We start from the raw sequence: 20,160 nt of genomic DNA on the forward strand, positions 1-20,160 counted from the left end.
GAGCACTCCAACCTCTTCAAAAGGCAGAAAATCTGTCCTTTCTAGAACATGGATTCCTAATCTGAAGTTCAAAGGACCAATCCCCACATGCACATATACAAGGTGTTTGTGCATAGAATTCTGGGGGAAGGGGCCATGAACTTAGATGGAAGGAAAAAAATCACACCTTTAATTGCACTCACCTCTTAGAGAAATTTAGCATTTTCTTCCATTATGAATATAGGCAACAAACTTCAGTATCTTAAGCAACACCTGTGACTCTGTCTTGAGTAGAGAGAGATCATAGATATTTTCATCATATATCAGTTGCAGATATCTCAAAATATTGTCTAGGCCCATCAAAACTTCAGAATTAAAGTCATTATTAGTCTCACTGCTAGATCTTATTTTTAAGGCATTAAAAAAGAAAGGCACAGGGCCTCCTGGCTGACTCTGTCGATAGAGCATGCCACTCAATGTCGGGGTCTGAGTTCTAGTCCCACCTTGGATGTAGAGATTGCTTAAATAAATAAAACTTTATTTATTTATTTATTTATTTATTTATTTATTTATTTAGAAAGGCACCTATTACTATATCACAACTTTTTTTTTTTTTTTTACTATTTTGATAAACCATATTTCAGCTAATTGGTTTCCTTTGCAATTCTGTTATTTTTAATGCATTAAAAATGTTCTGGGGTGTCTAGCTGGCTCAGTCAGAAGAGTCTGTGACTCTTGATCTCAGGGTTGTGAGGTCAAGCCCCAGGTTGGGCCTAGAGCCTGCTTAAAAACAAACAAACAAAAAAAACCTTCAGTCTCTGACACCGCAGGAGATGTGTTACATTGCCTCCTACCTGCTGACGTCCTCTAGGGCAATGCCTCCCCCCAGTGCCAAGGACATCAAGAAGATTCTGGACAGCATGGGCATTGAGGTGGATGATGACCTGCTTGACAAGGTCATCTGTGAGTTGACTGGAAAAAGCATTGAAGACATCATGGCCCAGGGTATTGGCAAGTTGGCCAGTGTGACCGCTGGTGGGGCTGTGGCTATCCGTGCCTCCCCAGGATCTGCAGCTCCTGCTGCTGGTTCCATCCCAGCTGCAGCAGAGGAGAAGAAGGATGAGAAGGAAGAGTTAGAGGAGTTGGACAATGACACGGGATTTGACTTGTTCCATTATAGTCCCGCTGTCCTGTAAACAAATCCCTTTTTTACATACATACATACATATATACATACATACTTTAAAAAAGTGTTCTGAGCAGTCTACGAACATTACCAGACTGCCAAAGGAGTCCAAAGCACAGAAAAGGATTAGGATCCCTGCCCTGGAGGGAAACCCCACTGCATTTAGAGTACATATATTTTTGTTTTATAGTACGTGTGACTGGGGGCGCTTGGCTGGCTCAGTCAGAAGAGCATGCAACTCTTGATCTTGGGGTTTTGAGTTTGAGCCCCACACTGGGTGCAGAGATGACTTAAATAAATAAAAACTTTTTAAAACTAGAATACATATAATTGGTGAATGCTCTAGAAAGAAGACACACTTACCCGGCTATTCTTCCAGCAAGGGAAAAATGGCTAAGAGCATGGACTGAATCCAAGAGTCAGGTTTCGAATTCCAAATCTATCATTTCCTGGGGTTGCAGCACTGGATCTATCCTCAAAACTCTGTGTCTATGCACTTACCTAAGATAAAATATAGGTTGTAAAGTTTAAGTGAAATTTTATATCTAAGTGATTAGCAAGTACCTGGTACGTAGCATTCAGTAGATAAAAAATAGCTATCGTTAATAACAATTATAGTCAGTTATTATCATAGATGATAGCAATATTAGTACTATTATTGATTATTAGCATTAATTACTAATATAGTCATGGTTTAGTACAATGACTATGATCCCTTGCTAAAGCATTTTAATTACCATTTAACATCAGCGACTATGATCCCCTCAATTCCGCCACGACATGTCTTTGTCTCAAAATGTTCATCATTAAAAGTCTTCTGCAAAAGAGTGATAATGAAAAGCCCATTCAATTCAACTAATATTAAGGTACGATTGTGTGTGCTGCGCTCTATACTGGGTGATGAGGTTGTAAGATGGCTAAGGCTTGGCTGGCCCCCTGCCCTGGGTAGCTCGTGGTCTAGCTGGAAAGACAATCATGTAAACAAACAGTTATGATAACTTATAATAAGTGCTAAACATTAGTCCTAGCAAAGTGCTGTGAGAACCTGGTAGACAGAGGGATTAGCTGACCAAGGAGGCAGCAGCTGAGCTGGAAGTCTTCACAGAGATGGTGATATTTGAGCTGTCTGGAAGGATGAGTAATGGTTTAGGAGGCAGAAAAGGTATAATGTGAGTCAAAGCCCAAGTCAGAGAATTGCGAAGGAATGCCAAGAACAAAAGTTTTGCTAGAATGTAGGGCGCGGGGTGAGGAGTGAATTGAGATGAAGCTAAAAGGGCATTTACCACCTGGGCCAGGCCAAGTGTTGTAGAGACTTGCCGTTCAAAATGTGGTCCCAGGACCTGCAGCATCTGCTTGAGATGTTGTTAAAAATGCAAATTCTTGGGCCTCACCCCCAGACCCACCAGAACAGAATCTGCATTCTGAAAACCCCAGATGATTTGTATGCGCATTAAAGTTCGAAAAGCGCTGTTGTAGAACCGTAAATGCTAGGCTAACATGTTAAGCCTTTATCCTGTGGCCCTTATACGTTATAGATCTGGTTTGTAGAAACTAAATTTAATAGCAGCATGAACAGATTGGAAGGTAGAGAAGAGAAAGCAGGATGGGTAGATAAGAGACCAAAGTAAGGGCTCTGTCAAGGTAGAGAGGGAACAAAAGAGACAGATAAATACCCCCTGGCCTTGCCTTTGGTTGCTAGAGTCATCATAACCTGTCAATAATTTCTCTGTATTAAGCACCCGCTGTATTCCAAGTCCTGGACTGGGTACTGGGAGGACAGAAATAAGTGTAAAGTGAAATCCCCTGAAAATTTCACCCTATATAATGAGATGACAGACACACGAAAAGTCAACAAATACACAGGGGGGTGTATATGTGTCACACATACATGTACACATGCACGTATGTGAACATGATGTTGGCTAATTGCCACCTCTCCCTGACTCCTGCTGTAACCTATGATAAAGTGATTACTGGTCATCTTCTGGAGGTGAAACTGGTCATATGGAGATAGGAACCAATCCCAGGTTCATGGCTGTGCCCGATTAATCTGAGATTGGAATGGATAGCTAATGGGGGCTTAGAGTATCATTATATCAGCCATTAACTTGAGGGGAGGCATTTTTTCCCTGACAACATAATCACTTGCCTTGTGCTTGGAATGTTTAAACATAGATAATATTTTGTATCTAGCGATGTTATCTTTGTAAAAATTAAAATAATAAATAGTTATGCAACGTAATTTTTTCTCTCCCCATTAATATTACAATTAGTTTGTTAGATGTTTGGTGTAAATTTAATGGCTTCGTGGATCAGACGCACTTAAAACTATCTCATAAGCATTAGTGATTATTCCAAATATATTAACCACTTTATCTCTTTGCAGAATGCCTACCTGTGCTTGTCAAATGAAAGAGCATTACCTGCAGGAACCCCCCCCCCCATCTTGATCAATATTGTATCATAAAGTACACTGGGATTTTCTTTCCTACTGGTGTAGGCAACAGAAATGATGTCTTAGAGTAGCCACAACTTCAAGTGTTTTACAGCAGAAAAGTTATCAGAAGGAGCTCCACAGCCATTCAGCCTGAGGAAACATTATCTACTCTTCCTTCCTGACCCAGAAGGGGTAGGAGGATGGAGGAACCAGAACTTGGCTACATATCTAACAATCTCTAGATATACCACCATCACCTCTCTGTTTCTCCCCGACCCTCGCACCTCTCTCTCACTGTCTCTCTGCTTCTCTCTCTCTCTGGTTCACACACACCCACACACACCCACACACACCTCCTTCAGGAATTTCCTCACAGGAGTCAACTGTAAACAAGGCCAGCCCCATAGTTGACACAGCAGCAGTAAGGACTTTCACACTAAATTAAAGAATAAACATAATCTCACTCTATTATTTTTTTAATGTTTATTTCTGAGAGAGACACAGCATGAGCAGAGGAGAGGCAGAGAGAGAGGGAGACACAGAAGCCGAAGCAGGCTCCAGGCTCTGAGCTGTCAGCACAGAGCCCGACGTGGGGCTCGAACTCATGACCTGAGTGAAGTCAGATGCTGTATCGACTGAGCCACCCCGGTGCCCCTAATCTCACTGTATTATCAAAGGAAATATGAATGTGTGTATAGAAAGCCATTTTGTAACAAACTGATCATTCAATTTCATTGCGATAGAACAAGGTGTTGGGAGCCCTGGACGTAGACAAGGTTCAAGAATGTCAGCACATATCACACCACTCTGAGAAAGAGTTGAGAACAGTGCGGGGACTCCCTCTCGGAAAGAGCTGTGGAAGCTACATGTACTGCAGACAAAGCTTTCTAATGCCTGCAGCAAGTCTGGTTGCTTGAAGACACATATATTCACTTTTTTCCCCCCTAGGAGGATTATTTCTTGTAGGATTAATACCAGACCATAAGAAAGAAAACAGGGGCACCTGACTGGCTCAGTCAGAAGAGCATGTGACTCTTGATCTCAGGGTCATGAGCTCAAGCCCCCACGATGGGAGTAGAGATCACTTAAATAAACAAATAAACACTTATAAAAAAAATACATCCAAAAAGAAAACAGAAACAAAACCTTAGTACTGTTTCTCTCACAGTCAACTAGTTTCTTTTTTTCTTCTTCTAAGTTTATTACTTATTTTGAGAGAGACGGCATGAGCGGGGGAGGGGCAGAGAGAGGGGGGTACAGAGGCTCCGAAGTGAGCTCTATGCTGACAGCAGAGAGCTCAATGAGGGGCTCGAACTCACGAACCCGTGAGATCATGACCTGAGCGGAAATCAGATGCTTAACCGACTGAGTGAGCCACCCAGGCACCCCACAATCAGCTAGTTTCCGAGTTTACCCAGCCTGTCAGAACTCTGGGCGCTCACCTGGCATATAACTCGCGACTTACAAAACGGTGTTTCCTTGTGGTTTTAGATTTTAAAAGCCCACCACAGAGATTCAACATCTCCAATATTTTTACTAAGTCAGCTTATTTCTGATGCATCGAGGATCTAACGGAGACCCCTGAGGTGTAAGTTGAGACCTAACAACGGTACTTGTTCCAGTCAACGTTTTCTAAACAGAAGATCGTTCTGCTCCTTCATCATTCTGCTCCTGTCCCTACCACCCCACCCCCCACCTCAGGACCCAGGACCGGGGCAAATGCTGGCCATCCCCCATTGCGGACAAGGACAAAGTGGGAGAAAGGTGGTGAGCCACAGATGACTGCCAAGTTCATGCCAGCTGTAAAAAGGGAAATATGAAAGCCACGGCAGCCTTTTCGCGAACCCATTGATGCCAGGAGAAGAGAATCTGCATTGGCAGGTTTTGTTATTTTTTAACTTGACCCTGACAATACCTGCTGGGCTACCTGTGCTTTCTGCCAAAGAAGTGTCAGATGAGGGAGGAAGTTTGCGCACCTGGTGAATTCAACATCACAATGCCATCAGGAGGGAGGAAAGAGAGAAAGAAAGGCAACTACAGAAAAGAACAGAGCCAAGAAATAGAAACTGGGGAGGAGGAGGAAGAGTAATGAAACAAACAATTTGGAGGAATTCTTGTGTGACATTTTCCAAGATCATATTACACCACAGGGACAGTAATAATTAACGATTCTAGTCGCCTTGGGGTGTGAGTATACACCACTCTGGGTTTGAATTTTTGTACCTGTAGCCCAAAAGGAAACTCTGCACCAGCCACCGCTGTCTTAGATTTCGATGCCCTGTTTGGCTGGGCTGCTGCGGAGTTTCCAACTGCATGTAATTAAACATTAAGTGGTCTCTTGATGGGCTGTCTTTTCCAAAAAGGCCTTTCTTTAATTTACAGTCAGTATGTCTGTAGAAAACATTAGATGGTTGCTTTTGCCTGTCCCAGGGACACTTTGGCCATTCCATTCACAGCCCTGTTTTTTAAGGAGTCAGTCTGATGGAGGCAATTGGAGGGGGGAAAGGAGGGGTGAGTTTCAAAGACGTCCAAGCCTAAGCCAAGCTTGTTAGCAGCAACTGTCACACAACAAGGCCAGGACACAGAACACCATATGGAGCTTCTGCAGCCACGGGCCCTGGGACCTACATAGGTTCTCAGTGCAGAGCATATCCTGTGCTCTGACCTCCCTCCACACACCCAGGACTCCCAGAGGGGCCTGAGTTTGGAGCATCACAAACTATAACCGTTCATCGGGACATCTGGATCGTATTCAAATGTGTTAAAAATACGTGTTCCCATCCATTCGAGTATCAGCAAACATTAAGCTTCTAGCGTCACTTGCATTTCCATACATCCTTAAACGCACCAGCATTTTCCTTTAGACTCAGAAGCCTTGGCTTCCGTTGTGACCACCCAGCAGAATGGTCTCCCATAACCATGAACGTGAGTTCCATGCAAGCTGAAACTTTGTGTGCCTGGTAGAGGGAAGACCCTCAAATAGTTACTGAATGAATAGATACATCTTACGAGGGCCCTAGTTTTCCTAAATCCTAATGAAGGTTTAAGTGGAAGCTTAATTTTGTAAGCTTGACACCTGAGAATCTTTTCCTACAGCCAATCTAATATCCACTTTAGGGGCGCCTGGGTGGCTCCGTCGGTTGAGCGTCAGACTTCAGCTCAGGTCATGATCTCACAGTCCATGAGTTCGAGCCCCACGTCAGGCTCTGTGCTGCCAGCTCAGAGCCTGGAGCGTGCTTCAGATTCTGTGTCTCCCTCTCTCTCTGCCCCTCCCCTGCTCATGCTCTGTCTCAAAAATAAATTAAACATTAAAAAAATAATATCCATTTTAATGTTTATTTATTTTTGAGAGAGAGACAGAGAGACAGACAGTGAGTGGGGTAGGGCAGAGAGAGAGGGAGACACAGAATCCGAAGCAGGCTCCAGGCTCTGAGCTGTCTCTGTGCAGAGACCGACGCAGGGCTCGAACCCATGAACTGTGAGATCACGACCTGAGCCAAAGTTGGACCCTTAACCGACTGAGCCACCCAGGCGCCCCTCTAATATCCATTTTAATGTCTCCGGGACAAGAAAAATATTATAATTTTATCATTCATATAATTGTTAGTAATGCAGTTAGTGTCTGCTCTTCAGAGAAATTTACAGCAGGCATGAGAAGCTACAGTGTGCTTGGTTATCCTTTCAATCTCCTGAAGAGGTCAAAGCTGAAGTGTCTTCAAGGCAAACACGGACTCTTATTAATATAACTACGTCTCCTCGTGGAACAAATGCAAATCTATATGAACCTACAGAAGTCCCTTTGGCAATAATACCATTAGTGTCACAACTGTCAAAAGGAATTGAAAAACAAGAGTGGTATTCAATAAGCATATGGTTAAGTACATGATAGGTGGGAATTCTCACCTAACAGGTCACCTAGTCATGAGTCGAGCTGTCGGCTGATGCTGGACAGTTCCTGAGGCTCAATTCCAAGGGTTCTTCCTTCCCTGGCTTTAAATGTTCCAGACTGGTGATTCTGTCACTTCCCTTGAGCGACTCTTCCCCGGCCATTGAGAGGTCATCACTGAGACATCTTGCAGTTTCATATTTTTATTCCAAATTAGCCCCTCGGATGCCCCTGGTCAATTCTGATGGGTGATGTCTTTTCAGACTCTTGCAGGTGGTTGTCAGGTCCCTGCTCCATCACAGACGTCACAAAGGAGGTCCTGTCTCCCTGTGCGTGCCCTCAGAGACATGTTTTGAGTTTGCAGTCTTAAACAAATTGCTTGCACAGACCTGTGTGCTGAAGAACTGTGGAAGCTGATGACTAAAGCTTTGCTCTTTGCAAATGTGGTCCATTTTGCCTATTCAGGCTTTCTTGAGATATCAGCCCCTCTAGCCACTTACTCGTTTTCTCTGTAATTCCTTAGAGAGTTGAATTGCCGTCTTCAGTAAATTCATTTGAACAAATTCATTACCCTGTTCTCTTCTCCTTCTGCCATCATCCTTACTAGTTGATTTGCATAAAGCTTTTTTTTATTCCCAATTATTCTCTCCTTTTTTTAAACCAAGGGCCCAATTTACAAGGTCTTTATTATTTTATTACTAAACAACGTTACCACACTTTTCTTGTTAAAGGCTGATGTTTAGGGGGAAAATTGTGAAATGTGTTGGCAGCCCTGTTTAAGCCACATTTAAAAGGAAATTAAAACCATGTTTTGACAGCATTTTTAGAGATGAGGAGGAGGCAATAAACATTGCCCACAGACTGAATTAACCTGCAGTATGTGGGAATAAAGTTGCTAGTATCATTCTCAACAACACTGAGAGCAGGTTGGGGTTCAGAGCATTTGGAGCTGGGAAAAAACTACGTGCAATAATGGATAAACATTTTAAATCTTACATGGAGAGGACTGGACGTATGATTTAAAGATAGCAGTGTGGCAGCACCTGGGTGCCTCAGCCGGTTAAGCAGTTAAACATCTGACTTCGGCTCAGGTCTTGGTCTCCTGGTTCGTGAATTTGAGCGCCACATCAGGCTCTCTGCCGTCAGCGTGGAGCCATATTTGGAACCTCTGTCTCCCTCTTTCTGCCCCTCCCCAGCTTGTGCATGTGGCTCAGTCGGTTAAGCGGCTGACTTCAGCTCAGGTCATGATCTCATGCCTAGTGAGTTGGAGCCCCAGTGGCGGGCTCTCTGCTCTCAGCGTGGAGCCCACCTCGATTCCTCTGTCTCCCTCTCTTTCTCTCTGCCCCTCCCTGCTTGTGCTCTCCCTCTCTCCTTCAAAAATAAATACTAAAAAAGATTTTTTTTTTAAATAAAATAAAGATAGCAGCGTGGTTTGTTTTGTTACACTTTGACCCTCTTGTCAAATTTGTCTTTGCTCTTCCTTCCTTTTTGCCAAATACCTTTGCAGATTTCAAAATCCTTACGGTTTCTTGGACTGTTGAACAAAATCAGAGGCTCTTTGGGACAAAGGCAGACCCAACACAAAATGAATTTAACCATGTGGTTACGCTACATCTATAATTTGATACATATTATACAACAGTACACGGTTACTCTTGCATTCTTCCTATAACTGTGTTCTTGTCCTATTGGTGGAGTGAAAACAGTCAACGTTAGTTCATCGAGGCTTCTGACTCTGACTCAGTTTTGCCGGCCAGAGACTGACTACCATGACAGTGACCATAAGGGTGGCAATAGTAACTGGGACCAAGGATTGAGCACCTATTACCTACCAGACACTGAGCTAAGTGCTTTGTCTTCACGACAATCAGGGAAGTCGAAACTACCATGTTTTCCTGTTTTACAGATGAGGACACTAAGGCACAGAAGGGTTAGAAAATCTTCATGAGGAAAAATATCTACTTCATTATAGAGGAGTGTAACACCAGACAATCGAACTTTAAAGCCTGAATGCTCCCCCACTGCCTTTAACTACTCCCCTCCTGGAACTAGGGGTCAGCTTCTCAAATAACAAAAAAAAATATGGACTGACTTATGTTTCCTAAGACCCCTGGAAGTCACATTTGCTTATTTAAATACTGTCGTATGAGGGTTTCTACAATACTATGAGAGCCAGAGACACGGGCAAAAACCAAATACCTCTCACTCACACCACCCCTACCACAGCCCAATTTGTGTATGAATTTGAGGTAAAATTAACCAAAGCTCAGAGAAAGCTCAAGATATTCAGAAAAAGATAAGCGGGCGGAGACCAGACTGCACTTCCACGAGGGAAGCTACCCGTTTCTGGTCGCACTAAATCCGCTCCAGTTATCCATGAAACGCACAAATATAAAAGTTCTAGACCTACAGTAAAAAAAACTGACCTCTGGAAAGCAGCAAATTTGTCAGTTGGGATAGATCTTTGAAAGGCTGAGCAAATCACCTGGTCCCATGTCCTGCTGATTGGTCTATGATACATGCAAATCATTTCAATATGGGAGATTGATCCCACCTTCATCACTGCCATCATGAAGACGTGGCAAGACTAGACCAAGAGAACGCAGGCCTGGTCTCCTCTGTCCAGGCTCTAGACTCTATCCCAGCCCACTTCTCATGGAGCAGACACATACTAAGGAGAGATAGTCCTGACACTGTAATCTCCTCCAAATACGTAAACATTTTGCTTTGCCTCTTGTCTGACTAGGCAAACGCTGTCCATGTTTTTTTGAACATTGTATCATCAAGACACTAGAGCCAAGGCCAGTCTTAAGCAGTAACAAGACTTCACTCTTTATTCCATGCCCTATTTCCCCACAGTCCTTAAAAAAAAAATCTTCCAATGTTACAAAACACACCACTGTTATCAATCAGTGACTTTTTACCCTAAGGGGTGTCCTTTTACCAATTGTATACAGCTCTCTCATCCTGAGATTAGTAATTATGACTTGAGTTTGTTTATTTAGTGTATCATTTGGGGGAGAAGATACCAAACAATGGGGTAGGGTTTGCAGATACCAGTTAATTAAAAAGCTAGGTCAGCAAACAAAGGGTCTAGGAATGAAGTTCTAGAACAGCATAGCGGGATGTCTGTGTGACACTGTTTGCTGACCGAATGAAATTCTGCATATGTCAAGTTGATTTTTGATCTTGTCCAAAGGAGCTTATTGCTAAAAATACCCAAAAGAATTTGTGTCTACTTCATCAATGACCCACTTCCAACACAGGGACCTTAAACAACATATGATTAAAATAGCTACAGTATTTTCAAAACCTCTCGATTTTTTTTTTCTCTGTCAATCCTTTCCAGAGCCATTTAACAAAAACCAAATAGAATGATTATAACTAGAATACTGGAGTCGCAGAGGCAGAATACTTCTACCAAGCAGTAAAGGCGTATTTCTGTGACTTGAGGCTAGAGCTGAGTACCCTGGGATATGAGCCTAAAACTGTTCCCTCTGGGTATTTGAAAAGTGCAAATAGTTAGCAATTGCCCTGCAGGTCACTTAGCCTGGTCTCCCTCTGGGCATCAACAGCTTTCCTTCACCACTACACTGCTTTCCTTTATTCTACACTGTAACCCCTCCCCCCCCCCCCCCGACTTTCTGCTGCCCCTTCTATCCCTGAAATGATACGGAATGAGAACATGGTCATCTGTACTGACCTTCCAGATGGCAAAAATAAAGCCATTTTCAAAACAATAAAAGCAATTCTAGATAGTACTTTGCCTTTTATTTTTTATATGTGCATTTTCCCTCTACTGTTTGGCAAAAAAACATTAATTTCCAGAGGTCTTTTTCTAGTCATGGTCACAGTGATGTTGTTTAAAGTTTATTGGGCAGGGAAAACACACAGTTACCTTTTCAACCTTTCTAATTTGTATTGGATTCTAAGCTCCCACATCTTGGCCCTCGGGCATTTTCCTTGATAAAGCCCTCCTACCTTCCAGTCCAACAAAGACCAAAGACTTTGGATATGAAATTTTAAAGTAACCACTGGAGAAGAGGCTTCAATTGTATTGGCCCAACTGGCAATCTGTGGAAGGCCACATGAATTGCTCAGAGATAACGCCCTGCCTTTCACCTTGCGGTCACCAGTTTGAGTCAAGCAGAGATTAACGGTGTCCAAGGGTTGTTATCATCTGGTGATGGCCTGGGAGCTGATATGAAATAAATTGCTAGTATCTTGCGTCTACTTGCCTGAGGTCGCTCAGTTCAGGCTATTTTAGGGACCAGATCCAAATCTTAGCTGCAATGGTTACTCTAAATGGAAGCCTCTGCGCAAAGATCAAATGCTAAATAAACCCATAGATTATGCTTCCTCTTGCACTAATGGAAGATATCCCCTTAGACAAGGTTGGAAGTAAGCTGGGGAGTGCTCGCTTCGGCAGCACATATACTAAAATTGGAAGTAAGCTGGGGAGTTATGGGGGTGGGAGGGTGGGGGGGGATGGGCTAGATCAGCTATTCTGAAGACAGGCCTCTAAGTATTTAATTTAAATTCTACCCTGGGTCCCCTACAGGTGATTATACCATCTGACCTTGAATTCCTTACCTGGATGGTATAATCATGCCCTCCTTCTGATTCGGTTGGAAGGTCCCACCTCCCTTATCTATTATTTCATCCACCTTGACAATCATTAGACTTTAAGGAAAATGAAAAACCTTTCAACAGAAAAATTTGGGAACCTAGGCATAATTACTAAATCTATATATGTGCACAAAGAGAAAGGGAGATCCAATTCATACTAAATTTTCTAAAGTTTTAAATTAGAGCCAGATAATATTTTGTTGTTATTACTGTTGATTGTCTTGTTTTGGGTAAAGAGACTTGGGGTGCCTGGGTGGCCCAATTGCTTAAGCATTTTGTTTTGGCTCAGGTCATGATCTCATGGTTCAAGGACTTGAGTTCAAGTCCTGCACTGGGCTCTGGGCTGATAACACAGAGCCTGCTTGGGATTCTCTGTCTCCCTTTCTCTCTGTCCCTTCCCCACACATGCTCTCTTTCTCTCAAAAATTAAATAAACATTTTTTTAAAAGAAGTTTTTTGGTCTGAATCCTTAAAATGTTTGCTTAAATTCTCTACTTCACATTTCATATGTAGATAATATTAAAAATAAGTCTTATTTAATTCATTTGTTATTTTACAATGTGTTGTACATAAATAGCCTCATGGGCAATAATTCAAATTGGGCTTAACTAGATAAAATTTAAAAATAAAAGGGATTTTTTAGATTACTTTGTTTAAAAAAAAAACAACAAAGTTTCAAAATGTTAGGGGTAGATCTAAATTTCACTGGGCTGCCATTTTGTCCAGGTTTTATGAGAACTACAAGTATCTATCCCCAAGTTCACTCTTCTTTCACAACATATGAATCATAAAAACCAATGGCTCTTAATTCGGGGTGGTTACAGCCTGTGTGTGTGTGTGTGTGTGTGTGTGTGTGTGTGTGTGTGTGAATTTAACAAAAGCTGTAGATCTGTCCAGAAAAATTACACTGAACACACACCAAAAAAATGTATTTTTCTATACAATTGAGAGAATTTATCCATCCTCTAAAATCTATCCATGGACAACCATCCCCAAAGGGAAGGATGAACCACTGTTAAGAACTCCTGAAGAAGCACCTGGGTCACTCAGTAGGTTAAGTGACAGACTTGGGCTCAGATCATCATCTCCCTCTTCTGGAGTTGGAGCCCCGTATCAGGCTCTCTGTTCTCAGCACACAGAGCATACTTTGGATCCTCTGCCTCCCTCTTTCTGCCCCTCCTCTGCTCACGTGCAAGTTCTCTCTCAAAAATAAATAAATATTAAAAAAAAAAAAAAAAGAATTCCTGAAAAAGATATCAGCTCAGGCACCTCTTAATAAAAGTGTGTATCATACATTCCATACCTTTAGCTATACATATGAAGGAAAAGGGGAATAAAAGAAGGAAGAAAAAGGAAAAGAGGAAGTGATGTGTTCATTTACAATAGTCAGGAATTGAGATTATTGGTTTAACCAACTCAATTACTTGCTCTTGAAAATAGGGAATGTATGTTTATACCATCCCCCTCCCACCCTTCCCCTCATCTCAAGATCAGAGGGCCTTATCTGTGGTCAGTTTTAAGACTAAATAAAGGCTATGCTTTTTGGTAGAGATTAATAAATAGACTGAGTTCTTGTTAGCCTTCTAAAGCTTCAAAGTGGCCAATTTATACTAAAATTAAAAATAGCATCAACTTAATCCGCAAGAAGAACTATTGAGAAAGACATTTCAATTAGAGACTTGCATCAATTTAAAATGTATAATATTAATGTGACTCTTCATTCCACAATTACCTAATTTCATTTTTGGATGTGTGCGTGTGTGTGTAAAACTCTCCAAAGTATCTGCCTCCCTATGAAAAAATTCCTTAGCACTGTCTAGCAATAAGAATGAATAGCTGGACATTTCGAGCCAAACGTAACTCAAAGGTTGTCACACTCGCATGGGTCCTTGGGCAAGAAGGACTCGGGAAAAGCTTTATATGTGCACCGTCAGTGTTCAAGACTCGAACGCAGCGTTCATTTTGGGACACTCCTTACCAGTCTTCTGAACCTGCCCTGGCAGCTCCCGCGGGCCGGGTCAGGCCAGGCCGGGCCTCCACGTGGAACCGGAAGCTGCCACCTGCCGGCCGGCGTCCAGGCCTCGGGGGCCCGCATGGGCGCACTGCCGCCAGGACCCAGGACGGGGTTCAGACCCTGGGCACTGGGGTCCGAGCCCAGGCCCGGCCCGGGTGGCAGCGTTTACTCCAGGTCGCCAGCTCTAGGGACAAGCATGTCGCAGTTCCCCGTCTTTTCGCCGCCATGAGGTGCTCGAAGGAGGAAATGTGGACTTCTGCGCCCGCCCAGAGTGGGGCGCCCACGTGGGGCCGGACCGCGGGGCGTTTTGGCCTCCTGCGTCATTACGCCCCCACGCACCACCCTGAACCTCGGTGAGACGGCGGAAGCGGATAAAGGTGGGGCAGGAAGACCACGGCACCCCCACCGCCACCCCACTTCCCGCTTTTTCGAGAGAGGTGACACTGTGCCTGGGGCCCGAGCCTTCTCAGTCTCCACGGGAGCCCCAACCACCGCGGGTTCGAGGCCCGCAGCCGTCGGAGGTACGGGTTAGGGGTCTTGGTCTCGCTGTCTCCAGCAGCTGGCCGGAAGCTGCCTCTCGGCCAGGAGAGTGAGACTCTCTGCGGTCCCTGGCACTCTCTCTGGTCTCCAAGTCACCTTAGCGGGGGCGGAGGGGGGTGGGTGCCGCTGGGGCTGGGGAGGCCCAGCATGCGGAACCCTCCGCTTAGTTTGCTGAATTGGGGTGCGGGTGGGGAGGGTGGAGGACGGGAACACGCGCCTGCACCACTTTTGCTGGAAACCCGGGACCCCGCTCCCTCCCTGGCGCCGCAGCCGCTGCAGGGGCGTCCACGGCGCCGTCGACTGCGAGCAGCCAGGCCTGTAGGCTTCCGCGCCGCCGGCAGGAGCGCCCCGCGAGTGTTCCAGACTCGGCGGGCCTTGTCGGGGCGGGAGGGCAGGGGCTTTAGGGACTCTGAGCCGGCGCTGAGAAGCGCGGGGGTCCCGCGGGGAAGCCCCGGACTTAGGGCAACGCAGACGTCCCGGGCGCGGGCCTCCATCGGCCTTAGCCGCCTTTCGGGCAAAGCTCTCTTAGAAGCGGGGAGGAGGGGCAGTGGCCCGCGACCCGCCCCTCTTTCGTCTGGAGTTGACCTTATGCCGACAGGCAAGTTTTCCCCCTCCCCTTTCCAGAACTCAACGCGTTTGTTAAATCCGGTTAAATGAAGAACACAGAAGTCTCCCGCTCTGCTGTCGGGAGAAACGCCTCTACTTAAGAGCATCGCAGCTAAAATGTGGTTTGGCTGTAAGCTGATAATCAAGTAGCTGTGGTCAGACACCCACTCCAGAACATTGCTATTCAGGGACCATGTTGTCACACACGACGTCCATTAAGGCCCCAGTAATCCGCCATCAACGCATTTTAGAGCCATTTGAATGTTAAGGAGATTTTTATTAATGGCCCATGAGCCTAAAATGTGACTATTGATTCTTGGAACAGATTTTAACAACTAGGGGCCGGGATGAGTGATTTTCAGGTGGCAGTGTGGCCGCAGGCCTCTGGAGACTTCAGTTGGCAGATTGGGGGCAGGGCCTCAGGGAGAGTCTTCACCCAAAAGCTGACTCTAAGGGGCGCTTTCAGGCCTTTACCTGGGGAACCGAGGGTGGAGGGCAGCAGACCTGCAGGGTGCAGTCAAGTGCTGCTCCTGTGTTTCCCGGAGGCCGCATTTGCTGGGCTCATCCTGGGCCGTTCAGAGGGGTAGATATCAGCACGGGTATAGCTGCTAGAAACCGGCATCTTATTTTTAAAGACACCCTCGGCTGCAAGTGTCTCCTAGTAAGAAACATCTAATCCAAAGGCCCCCTTCCCACCTCCACAGTAGGCAAACCAAGGCGAGGACACCGGGAGAGGGTGGCAGAGGATTCTGATTCTTGGACAGCTTTTTTTTTTTTTTTTCCTTCTGGAGCTGAAACAAGTCAGTTCAAACTTTGGTCACTTACCATTATATATTTGCTGTGGGATTCTTTTTTGTTTTCTTTGTTTTGTTTTGTTTTGTTTTGTTTCCACCCCCAAATACCATGTTTCCTTCCACTAAGAATGGAAGGTAAAGAGTTGGGGAGATTAAGGAATAAAAGTGACTCATGGACCTCATGCTGTTCGACTTTCCCTTTAGGAGAAAAACAAAATTCGGAGTCGACCCTCCCCCCAGTGATAGCCTGGCCTCTCTGGCACCTGCAGTTATCTTTGACCGAATGGGTTGGGCTTGGTAGGGCTCCTTTATTCGAATTTGCTTATTGTTTGTTTGCAGTCGACAGCAGGTTGATTTTTAAATATAAAACACACTGCTTGCAAGAGAGGAAGTCTGACAGATTCCCTTTAGAATTGGGGGGTAGGGGGGGGATGCCTGCCTTGCTTCTGGGAGTTGCTGCATAGTAGAAGGTCTTGCAAACGCACGCCTGCTCATTTCTCTCAGCCGCTTCTGCAGACAGAAGCTTCCTCCAGCTGGCAGAATGGGTTCCGTGTCCTTCGAATTGCCTCCCTTGGAAAAACTGCCCTTTCCAAATAGTGCCTAAATTTTGTTTTAATCGGGTTAAAAACAAAAACCCACAAATGCTTTCAAGGCCTCATATTGCTATTAACAGGCAGTTTGGAAGAGATGCTCCAAGCAACTCTATACAATGTGTCTCAATACACCGGAGCACTATGGTTTCACATGTAATGTTAATTCTGTCCGAGACAAATCCCATAATCTGTGCAGTTTCAGAGCCTAATAGTGAAAGACATCGGGGTGGGTTTTGTTGGGGGTTTTGCTCTCTCCATCCCAGGGGCTCCCTGTCTTTACTATCGTGCTAACCCACGGGCGGAAATGGGGCGGCTGGGGGATCAGGTTTTATCCGGGCACGCTGCGCTTACTGGGTGCTACCCGTTGAGAGAAAAACAGAGGTGTGTTGAAGGCACTGGTCACAGATCTGGGCATGCAGATACGCGACTGGGGCTTGGACCCTTTTGTGGTAGGAAAGGGAAAGAGCTGTCCTTCCTAAAGGTTTCCAAGGAAGGCAAGAAGCAGGCTGAGGTCATGGCTGAGTCCGACCCTGTATCTTCCCGTTTGGGTTGTTTTCTACGACGTCCGCTTCAGTTGTGTGGGATGCGCCCGACGCCTGCCTGACTCCTTTGTTTTTCTCTTTTGCCTGATTAAAACATGTCTCTGTGTGCAGTAAACCACCACCTAACACTGGCACGCCTGGTTTTGGGTTACAGCTTTGTCCCGGTAACAACAGCGAGGTTTTCACCGGGTGTTAGATGCGGGTTCAAACTTGTGCTGTACGTGCCAGGTCTGGCTGCCCGACCACCCGCTTCTGGCTAAGTGCGGGCGGGCACAGTTCTGCGGCCGCTGCCCTGCAGGTGACCGGAATGGGCTTCCTGGCGCCTTCCAGGACGCCTAAGGCACCGCTTCCCCATTCCAGACCCGGCTTCCAGCCTTCGGGGCTGTTCAGTGCTGCGCCCAGGTCCAAAAAGGTCTCGGTTAAAAAAAGAAATGTAGAGGGGTAGGAGAAAAGGGATGAGGCTCCCCTCTGAAAGCCTCAGCCCAGAGCCCAGGACCCCGAGGGAGGCCGGAACACACAAGCACGACTTCCCCAGACCCGCCAGCCGGAGCACCTGGCTCTCCAGGGAGATCTCTGAGGGCCCAGAGCAGGCCCAGCTGGACTCCCTGTCGGCGCCACGGACGCCCCTCGGCGGGAGCCCCCGCTGTGGCGGCGGCGGCGGCGGCCTCCCCCTCGCTGCCGGGAGGAGACCCAGCGGTCTGCGGCGATTCCTCCCGGGAGACGAGGAGAGCCAGAGGCCGTAGGCCCCGCCAGGCCCGCTTTCAACTCCCTGGCCCCCTCTCCTGGGCCCGGCCTCTCCTTGGGTCTCAGTTTTCGTTCCTTTTCCAGCGCAAGGTGCTCTCCTCCTATCCGGACCACACACACACACACACTCTCCTCCCTCCCTCCGCAACTCGGACCGGGCCGTGCTGTCAGCCAGGCGCCCCCCAAGCCCGCGGCTGACCCAAAGGCGACTTCAGGGCTCGAGGAGGCCGCGCTCTCCGTGCGCTGAAGGCGCGCAGGCCCCGCGGCGGCTCCTCAGCTCTGCCCGCGGCCCCCAGCCCCCTGGGCTCGGGCGCGGCCGGATCCCGCGGGGCCTGAACACTTAGCCGAGCGGGGTGGGCTGCGGCCTGGCGGAGGTCCTGGGTTCGGACCCGAGCCGGAGGCAGGGCACAGGGAGGGAGGGGAACTCAAAGGACGAGAGACGGTCTCCTCTCGCCTCCGCCAGGCCCGCAGGGCTGTGAGTAGGGCCCAGAGGGCGGCATCGGCCCGGGGAACTGGCTTGGGCCTCTGCCCCAACTGGCGCTCCCAGGGGCAGGGATGCGAGTCCTTTCCCGGGCCAACTCCGACGGGCCTCCAGCCCTGAAAGATCGCGGTGAGTTCGGCCGAGAACCCGGGCCGCGCTCCTGCGCCGCGCCTGTGCACACCTTGGGGCTCAGTTCCCGCAGTCCCGCCCAGGGCCTCCCGGGGCCCCACGCCTCCCGCCCAGGCTGTGCGGGGCTGGGGGCGAAGGGACGTTTAGAGGAAAGGTGAGACTAAGGAACCGGATGGGAGTTGAGGAAACTGACCATTATCTAAAACTCGGAAATTTCGGCAGCCGGAAATTAATTGACTTGCTTGCATTGCTCTTCTTATCTGGGAAGGCTAGAAACACTCCCAAGGTGAAATACAAACGGCCAAGAATCTTTGTGGGGAAGATAAAGGATTGGGGCAACAGATTTTTGTGAAGCGGACCACCCCACCGACCTCTGCCCCCCGCCCCAGTTGCCAATATGCAGTTGAACTAGCTCCCTGACGCCTTTGGAGGGTGACGTCATTTCAGTACAAGTATCACCATGACTGGGCTTAATTTTGTTAAACCCGGTCTTGAGTAGGAGGGGTGATCAGAACTCTCTGGACGTCTTTAAGCCAGCGCTTGCTCCCCGCCCCCCTTTCCCTCCCTTCGTTGCCTGCGGTCAGGGGGAATTCATTTCTACTTTGCCGTCAATCCAAAGGGATTTAACTCCGTGGTCTGTTAAACGAAGTTGTGCAAAGGTGATGGAAAAATTAGTTTCAGAAGATGCTCAACGCCTTTTTCTGACCTCCTCCGTGTTTATAGTATTGGGGGAGAAATCTAACCGCGTTATTTGCTGAGCAATTATTATTATGCCATTTTATAATTATACCATTATTATTTTTAATGAGAGGGGGTCTTTTCCTGATCCTTTGTGGGGCATCCTGAAAACTGGAAGCAGGGAGAGAAATTACTTTCGATCTGCTTTACTGTTGCATGAGAAAAGCTGGGAGAGTTAGATCCAGAAGCTGGAAAATTATAAAGCAAAGATTCTCTCTTGGGCCTCAATTTCACTTCGGTGTAAACTCTGTAGGGTAAATATTATCAATGGGTACTGGAAAATCTTGCCATGAAGTTTTGTCTCCGTTGCTTCTGGTTAACTATTGCATTTCCTTTAGCAGTAAAACAAAACCAATTTACTTATTAGGCAAGATTACGTAGGGTTCAAGAGAGCATGCACGGCCAGGGACAGAAAAATTAGCTAGAAAGCAAAATGGTTGCAACTACTAAAGTCATTTAAAAAGTTAGTCAAGAGTCACTTAATTTGGGTCAAATTTAAGAACATAAAGAGTTTAAAATTAAATCCTGCTTTTACCTGAGGAGCACCATGACCATTGGCCCATTTGTCTTTTCTGGTGATTGGTTCACAAAATGCAAGTAGAACTCAGAAGGGACCTATTTTCTTTTCCTCAGCACTTTCTTTTAAACAAAACAAAAACAAAACTGACCAGGGTGCCTTATGTTCAACCACTGAAATTATAGGTTTTAAAACTTTTCTGGAACTCTTTTGTTCAGAAATCATTTCTGCCTGAACTGCTTTCAGATTCTGATTACATTCCCTCTCATGTTCACCTCAGATTTTTTTGGAAGTTAAAAAATAAAAAATCCCCTTAAATGAGAGAATAAAAACAAGGAATTCTTG

At 46.2% G+C, this 20,160-nt stretch overlaps 1 protein-coding gene across 1 annotated transcript; it reads left to right on the forward strand.

Moving 5' to 3' along the window:
- The first annotated feature begins 812 nt into the window (after window positions 1–812).
- Window positions 813–1,175, forward strand: LOC131517982 (large ribosomal subunit protein P2-like). Its single transcript, XM_058740581.1, has one exon. The coding sequence runs from the start codon at window positions 813–815 to the stop codon at window positions 1,173–1,175; it is 363 nt and encodes a 120-aa protein (XP_058596564.1).
- The last annotated feature ends 18,985 nt before the right edge of the window (window positions 1,176–20,160 follow it).

Source organism: Neofelis nebulosa, chromosome 7 (assembly GCF_028018385.1).
Source record: "Neofelis nebulosa isolate mNeoNeb1 chromosome 7, mNeoNeb1.pri, whole genome shotgun sequence".
In the NCBI taxonomy this organism is placed as follows: Eukaryota; Metazoa; Chordata; class Mammalia; order Carnivora; family Felidae; genus Neofelis; species Neofelis nebulosa.

Bases quoted from the DNA above. Each gene is read 5' to 3' on its own strand.
- LOC131517982 (XM_058740581.1), top strand. From the start codon at position 813: ATGTGTTACATTGCCTCCTACCTGCTGACGTCCTCTAGGGCAATGCCT.